The sequence below is a fragment of the Nothoprocta perdicaria genome, unplaced genomic scaffold, assembly GCF_003342845.1.
Source record: "Nothoprocta perdicaria isolate Ctin4 unplaced genomic scaffold, notPer1 scaffold_484, whole genome shotgun sequence".
NCBI lineage: Eukaryota > Metazoa > Chordata > Aves > Tinamiformes > Tinamidae > Nothoprocta > Nothoprocta perdicaria.
The window spans coordinates 147,776-164,287 of NW_020455737.1; the positions used below are offsets into that span (position 1 = coordinate 147,776).

The 16,512-nt window shown below is 40.5% G+C and overlaps 1 protein-coding gene across 1 annotated transcript; it reads right to left on the reverse strand.

Moving 5' to 3' along the window:
* Positions 1–358: 358 nt before the first annotated feature.
* ZNF512 (zinc finger protein 512) lies at positions 359–14,203 on the reverse strand. The gene is made up of 12 exons (XM_026047236.1): positions 14,084–14,203; positions 13,099–13,188; positions 11,294–11,380; positions 9,956–10,080; positions 9,506–9,592; positions 8,340–8,438; positions 6,497–6,664; positions 5,673–5,867; positions 4,897–4,998; positions 2,997–3,059; positions 2,385–2,483; positions 359–1,923 (listed from the first exon to the last, which is right to left on the reverse strand). The coding sequence occupies exons 1-12, from the start codon at positions 14,127–14,129 to the stop codon at positions 1,621–1,623; spliced, it is 1,464 nt and encodes a 487-aa protein (XP_025903021.1). The 5' UTR covers positions 14,130–14,203; the 3' UTR covers positions 359–1,620.
* Between the last annotated feature and the right edge of the window lie 2,309 nt (positions 14,204–16,512).

Below are 16,512 nucleotides of genomic sequence, written 5' to 3' on the forward strand. Positions count from 1 at the left end.
ATAAAGGCCTAGAAAACAATGCTGATTTATTACTCATAAGCAACAGTAAACAGAAGTCTTGACTGAAATCCACAAAGAAAAACCTTCTTTAATAGCGGGGTTTATGTTGTTGCCCATCTGTGGGGCAAGAAGGTAGTAAACATGCATGGTCAAAGTACAACTGTGTGAAGAGGAACAGGGTGAGAGAACTGAGCAGCACCAGCAAGCATGTGCACGCTGGCGTGTGCTGCGCAAGCACAGCTGGAGCCAGGAACACCACATACCAAATGAACAAGAAGCCACCTTCTCACACTGGTGATGCTTTATTTTGTCTCATTCTGATCTTGCCCCTCTTGCTCCAAGCCTTATAGGACCTACATGGAATCCAGATACATGTACTGCTAGCGTAGCACTGCAACCATAGTGACAACCAGAACCAACAGGCAGCAAAACTACTGCCTTTCAATGACAATGAAGCACCATACGCTGCCTGTTATACAGATGTTAAACCATACAACACAGACAGTGGTCGGCTGCAGTCTGCTTTGCCTTTTCTTGTACAGAAGCAGCAGCTCTGGAGAACACTTTGGCTGTACAGCACTTCAACTGTCAAGGCCAATGTGATTATGCTGGTAAAAACATACACATATAAATCCATCTGTTCACCAGGCAACCACCCAGGCTTCCCTGTGAATCTTAACACTTGCAGTTTTCCTAGATAGGGTTTCTCAGGTGAGTCTGAAACAGCAAACCATCTTCAGAAGACCAATACAGGTGATTGCATTACGTTAGTTCCTGGGGATCTCTGAAAGGCCAGTGAATCTCTAACAAAAGGCTGGATAGTCCTTATTCCCCATGGGACTGGAAGATCCTCTACATTTATTCAATGTCCAGTGCTCCTGAAGGAATATGCCAGGGGAACATCAGGTTTCTGACCAGAGTGATAACGATATCCCATCACTTGGAAGCAGAGAGAGATCATGTCCTACTAGCTGCTGCTGAGCCTGGGCACCTGAGCATGAAGCACAGGCCGTGCTTGTGCAACACTCTACAGCATGTGCCAAGAAGGTATATGCTCCTCCATGGCATATACGGCAGCCTTGCCAACAGACAGGACTGAGCTATAGGGCAAGCTAAAGCCTTTGCATTCTGCACACTGCTGCTCAGTTAGTGAGCATATTGTGCAAGAAAGAGGATTCCTCTCTCAAAGAGACCTAAACACAGTGCAGTGTTAGTCAGCCTCTTAGAACTGTCATGACAGAGAACTCTGCGTGCACCCATCAGAGGAAGATGACAAAACAGAGACAGATGCTACGCTGGAATCACTAAACAAGAAACTAATGTGACCCGAACTGAGACTGCAACTAGGGCATGAGCTACGCTGCCTATGTACACTGCTAAYGCCACTGTCCAAGGGAACTAAACCAGAAGAAACAGTCTCTGTACCACAGCTTTGGTTCACAGTCTCTCATAACTGACCAGATGCAACAGTTACAAAATCAAGGTCACGGAAGTTAGAAGTGGAAGCACAATCCCAAAGACATTCAGTTGCTTTTGTTAGCACTGTGGGTCATGAGCCTAACAGAAGTGGGGCTTGTAACTGAAAATTTTGGGCGTTACTCCTCCTTTTCCTCCAGGGGCTTACTTCCGGCCTCGTTTACGGCAGGTTTTGGGAAACTCTGCTCTCTGTACAACTTGGGGCTCTTCCTCTTCACTACTCTCACGCTCATGCACCACTCGCTTTGGGCGACCCCTCTTTCTTCTCCTCATTCTTTCAACTCCAACACTGGGGGGTTTCTTGCCAGACAAGGATCCTGTTTTCTTCTTTCTGCCCCGAGTCAAAGGACGTTTCTTCCGTTGTTTCCTCTGGTCCTCTTCTCTTTGGCGGATTTTCATTAGCTTCTCAAAGCTTTTGGTAGTAGTTGTATTCATATCAAACCAGTCCTGAAGGGTTTAGAAGGCAACAGGTTGGTATTGACAGTGGAAATACAATACCAAGTCCATACATACTCATATTAGAGCTGCTCATGGGACAAGAGTTTATTGAAATATTAGATCTGGAAAAGCAACTAAGAAAGCTATTTTCTTTGGAGTCACATATGAGGTGTCTCTGCCCCAGAGGAATCAGATTTGGTTTAGTAATTGACTAATGGCATGGGAAACGCTGAAGAGTTGAAGAGTAGCAGTTTGGAAACAGACACGTTACATGATACAGCATTTGTTCCCCAAACAAATGCACAAGAACAGTTGTATTTAAGCAGATCAAAGGCCAGTCTAGCCCAGGACTCCCTTTCAACCCGGAGCAAGGAAAAATGCAACAAAGTAAGCATCCAACATTTTCTTCCCAAAACACCCTCCCATCTCCACAGTCTGGGATTCAGGGACTTCCATTATGCCTGCCTTACCTCTGCATGCACAGAGTTGATGTGATACTTGACCCCACTCTCTGAAATAAATTCCTTTTCACAAAGGAGACACTTGTATTTACCAGCCACAAAGTCTCCCTGGCACAAGAACAAAACAAAACAAGAAAAAAAATCAACTATTACTGCCTAGAAGGCCGACGCACCTATATATATTATCTTAAACAGCTTTGAATCTTTGAATCTTTAACAGCTATAATCCATCTTTGAAAGTAGAATGTCTTATTCATTACAGACTGAACATTGCAGGACAACAGCATTGACATTACCAACAAATTATGCCCACAAAGGACAGGATTACCCTGCAAGATGTTGCAAGGTCTAAGGCAAGGTCTAAGTGGAAAAAGCACTGTTGTAGCTGTTAATCTATAGGTAGGACTGCAACTTCAGTCAAATGGCTGACATGAAGAAGTTCATTGCTTGCCTCAAACTGCTTGCAACAGCAGACCCATTAGCACACAGGGAGGCATGCAAATTGGGAAAAAAAAATATCGGGCTAGGAGGTGGCAGGACAATACCTGAAAAAGGAGATACCTAAGGGACAGGGCAGCCAGGATATAGATATAAAAGAGTGAGTACAAAGATGCTACCAACCAAGGTACACGTGCCAAGATGAGATTTGAGTCCTGAGACGCTCCCGTATACAGATTCACAACCCTGAAACAGGAGAGAAAKGTGTGCATCAGCAAACTCTGTTAAGAAAATTGTTCCTGTACATGAATCTCTTGTTCTCTGGGATGCTCTTTTCACAGGCATAAAGGGGTAGAGGAAATGAGATACCAAAACCCACAAAACCAAAAGGCTTGTAGTAAAGAACTTTATAAAGCAGTTAAGATTTTAATAAATTATATATTTTCAGTTTCTGGGCACATGTGTAGACATAAAAAAGAGATTCCTGCCACACAGACACATCCTTTCTCTATTAAAAGCCTGAGTAATATGATAGTTTGCATTTTGCCTAAAGGGCAGCAAACATTAATTCAGAACAAAGCAYAGTGGGAACTACAAGACACTATAACCTCTCTTGCCCCGCTTCTCCCTCTAGTGGCACTGAGTGAAGTACATCATCTGAAATCCACAGTCCCCTTTACATTCTGCAAAGAAGGGCAGCTCTAAGGACCTTCCCCATGAGGAGCTTTAAGTATGAGTCTTAGGATATTAGATCACATGCCTGGAAATAACACAACCCTGAAAGCTAGTGACAAAGTGCAAGAGGGAAGAGAACAAATAAACAAAAAAAAAAAAAAAACCACTCTTATCTCTGCACCAAGCCCAGACAAAAGCCACTACTGACCCTTAGGTCTCCAGCAGCATAAGCCAGTCTAATGGCAAAGAATGAAGGAGGTGGATGCCTGCATTCTTGCAGGGAGGTACCAGTCGTTTCCACCAAAGGGGTCAGTTCTTCTCAATGAATCTGACTTGCTATATTCAGATGTAAGCAATCTTACATAAGATTGTAAGACCCACATGCTCTAGGTGACCCTATGTGTGCAGGGGGGTTGGACTAGATGACCTCTGAGGTCCCTACTGTAAGGCGTATAAGGGGTTAACAGGGTAGCGTGCTTTCTGCTTCTGTAAATAAAGCTTGCACGCTGAAGATGTATAAGATATAGACTATGTAATTTACATTTAACTTTGCCATCCGCTTCTGTAAATCTCGCTTGCTATAAGGGAGGATAAGGACTAACGGGATACATACCCTGCTCTTGTTGCTTTTGCCGTGACCCCGAGATAAGATTCCAAACATCCCAAATGGTAAGGGGATTTTGAAAAGGGGGGTTAGTCAATGGTGGTCGTAAATAACGTTTAACAAAGAAGTTGTAGTCGTCTATAAAAACACGAACCTCTCCTCAAACGGTGCGGATCTCAGGACAATCTGTAAGAGGTCTGCCGCCGGCCAGCTAATAAAGCTTGCTTTTAAATCACCAGGTTGAGTGTGCGGGTGATTACTGGGATTATGGACTAACACTACCAACCTTAAGCATCCTGTGATTTGAAGACACTAGATATGAGCACCCCTACATCAGGATGACACAGTGTCAAGCGTGAATCTGTTTGGGGGGCCATTTTCAGCCTCCAAAATAAGACTTGAGTGCTGTGGCAGATAAAACAGTCCTTTGGACCTCAGATTTTCCTCTCTTCCTCCCTTCTTCTACAATTAACTTGCTTCACCTGCTAACTCTACTGCAGCAGGGGCTTGTCATTTTTTTTTTCCCCACTGTTAAGCCAAATCATCACTCACACCAGCTCCTGGCTGGATGGGAAGCTCTATCAATCTAACACTAAACTGCTAGCTCTTAAGTGGGCAGATACTCCCCAGAGGGAGACAGCAATCCAAAAAGAGTCTTCGTTATACTAACTATGCTGAGATGGTGCAGAATTTATCTCCTGCAGACAGAGCGCCAAACTGCAGTTTGAAGGCTGTGGAAAGCTGCTGGCTCATGCAGGCCTGCAATCTGTTCCTTTTGAGGCTTTGGAAAGGCTTAAGGGTTACCTGGTTTGGGCAATGAACTCTTCTGTACATCTTTATCTCTGTTTTCCATTTGCACAGCACATCTTGACTAAAGGTAGGCAGTCCAGGACGAGTGTATTTCAGCTAAGACAAAGAGATGAAATCAAAAGGTAGAAAAAAATGATAGCCACTCAGTGTCAAGTACATATCTCCTTCTCTCTCAAGCTGTGAAACAGAAGTGCTATTTCTCCTTCTATTCTAACAGCCAAACTCCCCATAAATAACCTTCTCCTGTCTCACTGACTGTCTACAAACACAACTGATTCTAGAAATTCCCTACAATCATGGAATCCAAAATGTACCACAACTTAGACTACAATTCCTCCAAAAGAATGCATCTCTAAGTCATAAATCATCCCTTCCCTCTAGMTTTCCTTTACTGCCTAGGCAATGCTCCTGGATGCTCTGAAATTTGAAAAACTAGGAAAAACTACTGCTCTGGGCCAAGGATCTCAGTCTATGACTTTTGAGCAATATATGGCCTCTACCTACCATCACTGCTTATGCCCACAAGTACTACAACAGTACTTTAAAGTCTTTAAAGTCTTTCGTAGCCCATCTTGCTAACACTGATAACTACGGCAATTAACACTTTTAGGCTAAGGTGACAGAGAAACATCTGATGTGCTCCACAAGACATTGCTCCATATTCCTTTCTGTGGGTCATTACACCCTGGTAAAACTGGGTAGATGCCAGTAAAATACTCTTCTGCTGTGCAGAAGACTCAGTCTTTACATAGGATTCTAAGGCATTGCACCTTTCGATCATCTGGAATCAAGTCCTGCAGCACTTTCCTCTTGGGCCATTCTTTGGCCAGCTCTTCTCCAGCTAACTCATGGAGATAGTAAATGGCCACTTTTGCAGATCTCCTCTGAACTCTGCCTGTGTTGTTTGTCTCCCGTTTATTTTCCTTTGAGCTCTCTGTTCTTCTCTCTTCACGGAAGAAAGCAACCTGTGAAGAAAAGCAAAAAAAAAGGTAAGCCTCCCTCACTAGTTTCTACTTGAGCTACTCCTGCTCGAGCTACTGTGAATACCCATTCAGATGCCTGCCAGAAATACTGCCCTAGCTGTGGTTGACTGTCACAGACATGAGACAGAAGTGTATCCTACCAAAATCTGTTCAGATACACAGCCGTAAGAAGAGAGCTTCATATGGCCATTGGCCTTAAAAGCATACCACATCCATCTCTGTAAAATCCTCAGAGAAATTAAATATGGTATTTCCTGTTCTGCTGCAGAGTTGAGTCTTTTAAGCGCAAAGAAAAGTTTAATAGGAAGCTCTCAAATCAAACATGGTAACATAATTTTTCCACAGAGCAGAAGTCAGACTAGAGAAAGGTTTATTGCTATGACAGTGATTTACTGTTACGAACTTCATCCTTATCACAGAATAGGCACAGCTGTTCTATTCCAGTCAAAAGGAAAGTACTCTGGAGAAGCAGAAAACGTAGAGATTTGCTACCTCTTAATAGCCATTAGAGGACAGACGTGTACATGGGTCTCAAGCCAGAATGGTCTCAAGTATATGAGGCAGTAATCAGCTATCACACCATCCTGGTAACTACAGCAACTTGCACTTACCGGCCCATGCTTAGATCGAAGATGGTAGACAAGTCCTGCCTTTGATTTGTATGCTTTTCCACAGTGATGGCATTTCATAGCCATTTTTTCCAGCTCAGATGCAGCTTTCCCACACTTTTTAACATGATATAGGTATCCCATTATGCTGGTGAAGCTACCTGTGCAACCCTGTCAATGCAGAATAAAAATTCATGGAGCAAATTCTCTCCAAGTGATTAACCACTGTGCATGGAATCAACAATTTGCTAACCAAAGCACTACTATTTTTCTGTCAGACAAGAGACAACTAGATGACAGACTTTTAAGTTTGTCTATTCAACTAGAAGAAAAAAAAAAAAAAAAAAGGAATGATTTGGCCGAATTTGGAAGAAATTATTTCCTACGATTTCTTCTTACACTCAGTTGGCTGGTTGAATTGTCCTCAATCTCAGCAATAATAGAGAAATTGTTAAATAAAACTTTGAGATATCCCCAGGATATGATCCATGTCTCAGTCCACAGAGCAGGACAACAAAACCTCCAATGGTTTCCTGTGTAGATTTGGTAGAAAATTTCCTAGCACAGAAACCAGCAATGAATTTAGGCCTGGGCTTTGGAACAGGACAATTCAAGCATATATTAGCAAGTTTATATATATAATATATAAATATATATATATATAATATACAATATATAATACATAATAGTACATATATAATATATATTTTTATATATTTATATATTTTATATATATGTGTGTATATATATGTGTATATATATTTATTTATAAAAATATTTATATTCTTAAAAATCTACATTCTTATCTAAATTCTTAAATAAAAATATCTATCTTCTTAAATGTACTCATATATTCTGAGCTCCTTCCCTTTCTTTAGCTGTGGCCAATCTTAGTACTTTTTCAGGAACCGAAGGCAAGCTCTTGGAGTTCATCATGTATAAAAACAACTGGTCACCATAAACAACTAAGAAACATTCAGAAGTTCACATTAGTAAAATACATTTGATGAACACAAACCAATCTAGTCTCTTCCCCATCCACCTTGAAGATACCAATGTATCAAATACTTAAGGATATTTTACCACAAACTGATTTTCTAACTTCTGGTTAATTAGACAGTATTCTTCACCTATGAATGCCACTGCACCTTAAAACAATGGAGACTGCCTGGAACAGCTATACTGGAGCAGCTATACTGCTGCCATATCTTATTTGGAAGACTATTTCAGAATTTCATTCCTCAGGGTGGTTGAACTATTTCTTTAACAACCTTAATATATTTATTAATAGTTTATAATATTGTCACACAGTAAAATGGATTATTCCTTACTTCTTTTCTGTCATCTTCCATGTAYTGAATGTATTTATAAATGTAGATTGAGCAAGGATATAACTTAATGTATCTGGTCTAAACAAGCTTTTAAAAATTGTAATCAAAAAGTAAAACTGTTTTAATTACCCTATAACCCTCCCTTTCAGGGTCAGGAGGAGGGTGTGACAGACTCAGAGACCAATCTTCTTCCTACTACAGGCAGGAGAATGTCACTCATCAAGTTACGTGTGAAGTCCTAAATCTTCAAGCTAGTGTTCACCAGACTCCCACTTTGCTTAGTGAAGAGGTTGTTAGTCACTTCAGTAATTCATTTTCTATGCTCAGTGCTTCACACTTGCTTGGAGGAAATTCTCCTGGCCTCTTTCTGCATTCCTGGTAACACAGCATCCCTCTGAATTCCCAAGGGCCTACTTTGTTGATAGTTATGGTCTTGAAACAAATCCAGCTTTTGTCAGATCCAAAAGCATAGCCACAGGAAGTCTTACAGTACTTTATACTCATGAGGTGCTTACCTCCCTTGTACATTTTAGTTTTCCCATAAGCTTCAAAACCTTCCGAAGGCGGTCTCGTTCACGCTGCTCATCTACTTCTCCTCCTTCCTTCACAAGTGGCTAAAGCAAGGCAAAGAGAAGAAATAGAAACAAAGGAGATTTAGCTGTTTTTCTCATAATGAGTTCACTATTCAGCACACTACCAAAAAAAAAAAAACMAAAAAMAAAAAAATCCCTAATTAAATCTATTAACTGAGGACTACAGAAATATATGTAATACAATGATCTCTGGCAATGTACCAGAATAACTGGTAGCTTTTAGAGTACTCAAAACCGCTCTACAAATGGCAGCTTGAACATTCATATAACTATCTCCAAACAAAGTCTTGGAAGAAAGAGTCTCAATCTATAGTTCCTGGGTACATGTTTATTTAACAACTTTTCCTTACCAGTGCTTTCGGGATGTGTTGACTCATTTTTGTCACACAGCTTTTAACATTTACTGGTCCCAGCATTTTTACTTAGCCTAACTAGAGCTAAGAAGCTAAGCTGGACTGCTGCCACAGAGAATTATTCATGTACGCCAAACTACAGTGCAAGATCTTCTCTAATAGATATTGAATATTATTTCCTATATTATTCTAAATATCACACCTAAACTAACTAAGGAAATGTAAACTAAAGACCTACTCCTCAGGAACAGAGGAACCACAATACCAGGTATTATGTAAAATAATGAAAATAACAGTAATGATTAGGCAAGGTTACCCTTACCTATAAATGACCTTTCCGAAAGTTCTAGTTCTTCATAACTAGAATGTGAGCACAGTCTTCTCCAAAGTAACAGCGAAATATAAAGAACTAAAAACTGGTCTGCCCTGGGTGTAGCAAAACTCCACTTTCTGGCAAATAACTGAGAAGTGCACTCTAATATATTTTTTATGCTCTTTTGTGTGACATATTACCAGCCTAAAATAAATTCATGCCCTTTTAAATGTAGCATGTCTACCATCTTGAATAATGGTTACCACTTTTCCCAGTGTCCACTTTTGCACAGAAAATAACAGCCAAGACTCAAACAGCTACAACATTTGAAAAAGCACCACACTCAGTGCCTGTGTGGATCAGCAAAAGAATAAGAGTCTGTCTTGCCTCTAAGACTTCTGGATGTACAGAAGTTGTCTTACCTGATTGTTATGGTCTGCCATGACATGGTATTTCATCCCTCCCAAAGACTTCAGCTGCTTCCCACATTGATGACAAGTGAACATTTCCTAAATAAAAACAGGGACATGGGGTGCATGACTATAAACCAACCAAAGCACCGAGAGACTCTCTGGGTGAACATAATAGGAGAGGAGAACATCTTACGTGGGCCTGATAACTGCCTGTTAATAACAGAACAGAGTATAAGGAGCTAGAACTTTAGAGGAAAAAGAAAATGTCTAGTTCATTATCCAAAGCCTGAAGCAAGAAACTCCAATTGCAGCCTCTTAAATAGGTGTAAAAGGCTGTTGTTTGGAGAGACGATGAGGATAAAATTGTTTTTTTAACTGCACTGTGAAACAAAATGCAGGCCCTTCTATTGCTAAAAAAAAAAAATAAAGAAAAAAGTGCTTATCTTTTTTTAATCTCACCTGCCTGCAATTTGCCATATGTTTCTTCAGTCCTTCTACAGTCTTTCTCACCACAGCCCTGCATGTTGGACAGGTAGCTCGGCCTTTGTCCTGGATTTCCAAAGACCACTGTTCTTCCATGCTACCTGTCAAAAAAAAAAAAAAAAAAAGGCTTGGAACAGAGCTGCAAACACAAAACCTTATTTTCCTTCTTCAATATGCCCAATGAATTCTAAAAGAAAACTGGTCTTGTACTACTAACCCCCTGTCCAAAAATTTTATTTTGTTTGCAGTTTACACATCACGACAAGCCTCAAATCACTCTTTTGTRGAAACTATTTAATTAAAGCTTCTTGTTACTATCATCCCCTTGCAAGGAAAGCTCTACCATACATTCAGCAGAGATTCCTCCTTTGTTCATTTTCATTACACAATGACTCTAGCATGCACAATAAACTTTTCTTTTGGCAAAGAGGCTTTTTGTGAGAGTCACAAATGTGATCAGTTTCAAGACAAAGTGCACAATTCACTTCCACTAACCAAATCTTTAAAATTTGAAACAGAGGTTTTGGCACTGCAGATGAACAGAACCGTACCTTCAGGCCAGGTCACTCAAGAGATAGGGAGAAGTAACTTGCCAGGCAGGATTTCCATTTCCTGGCCCCTTTTTGTTTTGGTCACAAAGACTATAAATTCTCAAAAGCGAGTTTTCAGGAAGAAATGGCTTTATAGCCAGTTGCTTGAATTCTTATCATAAAAATATCTAAAAGCTTTTCTCCTTGCTAGATATAAACAGGCAAGAGTTGTCCCTCCTCAGATGGCTGAGATAAAGTCAACAAATTGAACAACACTTGGGAGAATGCTTGGGTAGTGGTGACTGCTGTGAATTATGCATATCAAGTCATGCCACTTGCAGATTCTAGGCTAGTAATACATTTTCCAGGAGTGACTGGCCCCAGGTTATCAGAAGAGCTGTTCTGGCAGCAGTGTCTACATAGTTCTTTTTAGAAACATATTCCATGTTCTGCTGAGTAAAGAAGTATAAATACATTTTTAAGAGCTTTAGATTGAAAATGTTTTAATAGGCTTTTGTTCTATTCAAATGTGGTCCTCCCCCAGCCCGATTACTGCAGTGATTTTAAGGCAAAACCATGTGGAACTAACCCATTAGGTAGCAATATTGTTCTGCAATACTGACAGAGTGCCCAAAGGACAGTACGCATTTCTTCTCTGTTAACAGTAAGGTGAGCAACAAAAATGGAAACAGGGAGATGCAGTCATCAATTAAACTCAACTCTAAGAATTGCATTTATATCTTATCTGCTTTATAAATAATTCTGAACAACTGCTCCATCTTACCTGTGCTATAAGTTTGTGGTTCTTTCCGAACAGAGTGAACTTTTGTTTTGGACTTTTGTTGTGCTCCTGCTTGCTGTTTTTTTCCTGCTATAACACAAACAATAGACACCATGACAGTTAATTTTGTGAGTCTTTTACAAAAGTGAAGCTCTTGCCTAGGAGGTTCCTAATCAGTCCATTTCAAGGAGGGGCATCAGCAAGGAGCCACTTTCTTAGAATTGTTTAATGTTTCTTTTTAGTAATTTAAAAAATACATTCTCCTATCTCTTTCAAAACTGATAACTATATTTAATGAATAAAAGGTTACAGTCAGAATTAATTTGCCAACCACTGGGCATTATTAAAATATGTCTCATCCATAAATTTATAGTTTCCAGCAAATTCTAATCTGCAGATTATTTCCAAACTGACAGACCCAATACACTGGATGGGAGGCAATTTTAGGATCTATGAGATATCTTTTTTCCCCCCCCCCATAAAAATCCACCCAGATTTGCCCAAAGTGTAAGACATGGAAAGTATTAAAAGAACATAAAATTAAGGTCTAATAATTACAAAAGACCACATTAAAATACTAAATTTTTAGGTTTAATTCTATGAGAATTTTAACTTCTTATTCCAAGATATTATTCCACTTCCTTTAATGAAGCTGCACAAGGCATGGCATCAGCATACCACAAGTGACACTTGCCAAACACATTTTGCCTTGATGCAACTGAAGGTTGGCTTTATTACAGGCTAGGAGTTAGGATGCTGAGAATTCTTGTTCTACTTTTCCCAGTTATTCACAAGAACAGTTTCCTAAATAAGACCCTGCTACAGCATCTCCCAAAGACTTATTTTTAGAGAAAAATCTACTCAGCCAACAGCAGTGATTAGTCCCATTCAGGTGTTTGTAATCAGTGTGGTAAACAACACTGTGAGGATGGGAATTCTTTGCACTAAAATAAACACATCATTCACTGTATAGCTGAGCTAAAGGCCAATTGACAATAAAATGGACAGTCTCATTCCCCTACTCTTTTTTTTTTTTTTTTTTTTTTTAAGACCGAACAACTTTAACTCTTTCAGTCTTTTCTCAGGAGTTATGCTTTTTGCTCTCCTCTGCATTCTCTTTAGTTGGCCTAGATATTTCCTGAACTGTACCATCCAGTGCTGAAAACCACTCCAAGCAAGGCCCTACAGTAGAGTAGAATTACTTCACTACTTTTAGTAGACTGTAGTCTACTTTTCCGTATCTCAATAAAACATCTATCTTTTTCAAAAAATATGTCTGCCTCTGTTCCACTTATCATCCTAAGGCCCTAATCCTTTCCAGAAGAACTGGTACCTTGCAAGCTCAAATATTTCTTCCTGATTACAGCATCTTTCATTTTCCACTTTGTGTTTCATCCTGTCTTTTAGACTGTTTATATAATGTGAAGACTGGTTGCGTGTGAATTGGTCTTAAGAAACCTCCATTACTGTTCTCATCTCCTCATTAGCCTCCAGAGGGTTACAAGTAATTTGTGTGATTATTCTTTCCAATATTTAGGGTGAAACTGAAATGAAGCTGTCTAGCCTACATTTCCACTATACTCCCTTTTTTCTTCTTCTGTTGAAAAATAGGATTGTACTTCAAAAGAGATTAAAATTAGAATAATCACCTGCCACCACAAAACAGAAAACAGGCAAGAGTTCCATACAGTAAGAATCACAAAATCAAAAATAGAGCTCGAGGAACAGCGGAGGACAGCATTTGTGCAGATAGGGAGTCAAAAGTACCCAGATGCTTTTAACTAGTAATTACATGTTATCTGTATTACCAGAAATCTTTTGTTTCTTCTTGGGGGAGTCTTTAAGATCTTCATCCTCCCCTTCCTCAGATTTCCTCTTGCCTTTCAACACTACTTCTCCTGTTAACAAATAAGAATGGAAATACTTAGTCTGGACAACAGCTTTGTGTCTGTCTGCTGTCTCATTTTCTCTTCATATTCAAAAATTCTTAAGAAAATAAAATAGTTTAAGTTGCTTTCTGTGTATTATATAGACACCAGTGAGATAGACACAACCTTCTGAGTCAGTAACTCTGAGCCATTCCATATTCTTTAGAGGAAAAAGTCCATAGTTCGCAATCTCCTGACATAGAAGAAACAGCATCTACTATAGCATGGCTTTGGAAAACAGTAATACCCAGGAAGTGAGCAAGGAGGGAACACAGAACCAGAAGACGAAGAAAGAGCAATAGGAAAGATGGAGGTTTTAGCTCTCACCCACATGAAAAGCTTGGAAAATAGCTTCTCATTTGGAAAATTTGAATGTCCCTGCTTTACTACAGCAATGTAAGAGTCACCCTACAGCACCCAAACCACCCTAAATTGGAAAGTGGTGACAAAAGACAACAACAACAATTGATCTGACGAGTGCAATCCAGAATACTGCCACAGGTCGACTTTTGTACATTTTTAGTGTTGCCTTGTTTATTCCTAAAGCTGTCTAAGCATTTCTCTGAAATGCTAGGTAAAATCCTTAGACATAATTTTCCTATAAAGCTGAGTTCAGTCAGCAAATCATTAATTTTAACAGCGAACTCATAACACTATGCAGGTTATACAGACCTGCTCTCATCAGGCAGCAAATTTTACCTAAGTTTCTGCAATGGAAGAAGTGTCTCTCTCTTAACATGCAAACTGTTACCAAGTTTGGAATTTGCAGTTGAACTTTAGCAAGTCTTTTGAAAGTCATCCAATCTTTCATAAAAGAATCACCTAGAGAAAAACAGTTTTACATGAAGCCAAGAGTGATGAGTACCTTTTTTTCCTGGAGTTTTGTTAATGCTCTTTTTTACTCCTCTCATTTCCAAACTATAAGAAGGCCTACAAATTATCCGCTTGCTTCTTGACTCTGCACTCCTGTTCACTCTACTCTTGGATGAGGCAGAAGAAACGTTGCTGACTGTCTCATCATAGTTACTGTTCAGTCCTAGGACAGTAGTTTCCAGCTCCTCAAATTGCTTAGATCTGGAAAACATCAACTTGAAATCATATATATGTGTATGCATGTATGCACACAGACAAAACCAGGACAACTTCACAGACATCCCTCTCATCTTTCCAAGCACTCCTAAAAATTAATTTCACAGTTCACTGAATTTCTTGAGGTTTGTCAACTGAGATATACCAGCAAGGCAAAACATCCTGAACATTATTTTTCAAAACATCTTTTAGTGATTGGCATTGGAAAGCTCCTCAAAAGCAGGAAAAAAAAAAAAAAAAAAAAAGCAGCTACCTTTGCCCTTCTGTCTGGGCCCCTCAGCCCCAACTTAAAAGGTCAAATACAACTTTCCAATATGAATCTCTCAGCTTTTTCCTTGCCCTCAGTCAAATTTGACAAGAAACATTCACATACTTTTTCTTTCCCAGAGCTSTCTTGACCTTCTGTCGTCTGTGATGCTCGGGCCTGGTATCCTAACAAAGCAGAACAATCCACGTTAGCAGCATAGTTTTTTCTTTTCCTTCTTCTTGCATGTTTCATTTTTCAGTTCAACACAATAAACTGCACTTTGAAGATCTGTGTGTTATTGCTTTGAAAGGGAAACCACTGTCTTCTCAGACAAGGAATTATTTTATCCCTTTCAACTTTACTTGAATTAGAACAGGAATGAAAACAAAGAGAAGGTCCTCCCTAATCCCCTCCTCATATGAAATTCAATCTCTCCCCTTGCACTGAAGCATGATGTCTCCAACTTACTCAGTGGTACCTGTTTTCTGCCTAGACTTTACCACATGATGAACGTATTTGAAACTCTGACCTACTAGTTTTTCCATAGTACTTGTTTTTACCTAATGAAATCTGTCTTGCTTTATCCATGTCAAGAATGTTGCCTCTAGCCTCTTTTAAATTTTCTTTTCATGTTTTATCTCAATTACCTTGCCATACTCCATCAGTCGCCTATTTATCCATGTCTTAAAAAATTTCTTCTTTATTTAACAAAGGATTTTTGTCATTTCTTACTACTTCTTATGTTCTTATTAAAACACACAATGTAACAGATACAATTGACGAACCTAAATCAATATAAAGGATTTGTTGTACAATCTTCCTAGCAGTTGGAGAATCATTTACAATCATACGCCAAATATTAAGTGATTCAATCTCATGCTTAACAGTGAAACTTGGACGCAGATTTTGTTTATAACAACCACTTCTGCCTTCTGTCTTATCTATATGAATATACAGGAAGAATCTATAAAGATATGGTTATCACTATGAGCAGTTCTAATAAATCCCTGCTTATATTATTGTGGCCAAAGGAAAAAAAAAAAAAGGCAAAAAAAACCCCACGCCTAAAGGTCAGTAAAGTTAGTTCTACTCTGTGCGCAGGCATTCGGCATACAGGCGCACACACAGCAGCGCACAAGTAGCGTGTTGCTGCAAGCAAGCAGGTTGCTCTCCCCAGGAKCACAACAGCGAGAGGCTCCCAGCCAGGGAAGCACCAGCAGAGGTTCAGAGAGGAGCACTGCAACTACTGGACTTTTGGAACCGCAATCGGGGGCYGCCGGGCCCTGCTGTGGCCTCCACACCGGGCCTCGGCCCAGGAGAGCCCAGGGAAGCAGCGGAGAGGAGTTAACAACCGCTTCACCAACACTTCCACATGCCTTCCCCAGCTTTGTGGGGAGAAAAGTCCATTTGCACTTCTTTGGCCTGACTGGCACACAGAGCAGTGCCAACAGCAGTGTCTACAAAGTTTCAAGATTTTGTTAGCATTGGACGATTTTGCATAAAACTGTTGAGCTAGGATGAAGAATTTAAGGAATGAATAAGAAGGGGCAACAAAAAAGGTGAGAGTGAAGTAATGTGTTTTGCCTTGTTTTGGGGAATCCGATTGCAGCTGGKAAGAAGGGAACACCTGGAGAGGTCAACGTTCAAAGCCTGTAGGTTTGATTTGCACAGTGTGTTCCCCCCGAGAAATCACCTAAGTTGTTAGACCCGCTGGGGCAAAACCCACGCGGGAAAACGAGCGGCTGCCCTGGGCGCGCCGGGCAGGCGGCCTCGCGCGAGCCCCGGTCCACAAAGGAGGTGTCTGGGCGCGCGGCGGGGCCAGGGGCGAGCGGGGGCAGGCAGAGGCGCCGGGCGGACACGGAGCGCTGCCCGCAGCGCTGCCCCGGCCACCCGGCAGAGCCGGGCCCGAGCGCGGCGGCTCCCGCCTTCACAAAGGGGACCCCCTCGGGGACGCGGCC

Coding starts and splice junctions, on each gene's coding strand:
- ZNF512 (XM_026047236.1), bottom strand. CDS start 14,129: ATGAGAGGAGTAAAAAAGAGCATTAACAAAACTCCAGGAAAAAAAG. Junction 13,189..14,083: donor CAAAACTCCAGGAAAAAAAG/GTACTCATCACT, acceptor ATTTGTTAACAG/GAGAAGTAGTGTTGAAAGGC. Junction 4,999..5,672: donor TGATTCCAGATGATCGAAAG/GTGCAATGCCTT, acceptor TCTTTGTCTTAG/CTGAAATACACTCGTCCTGG.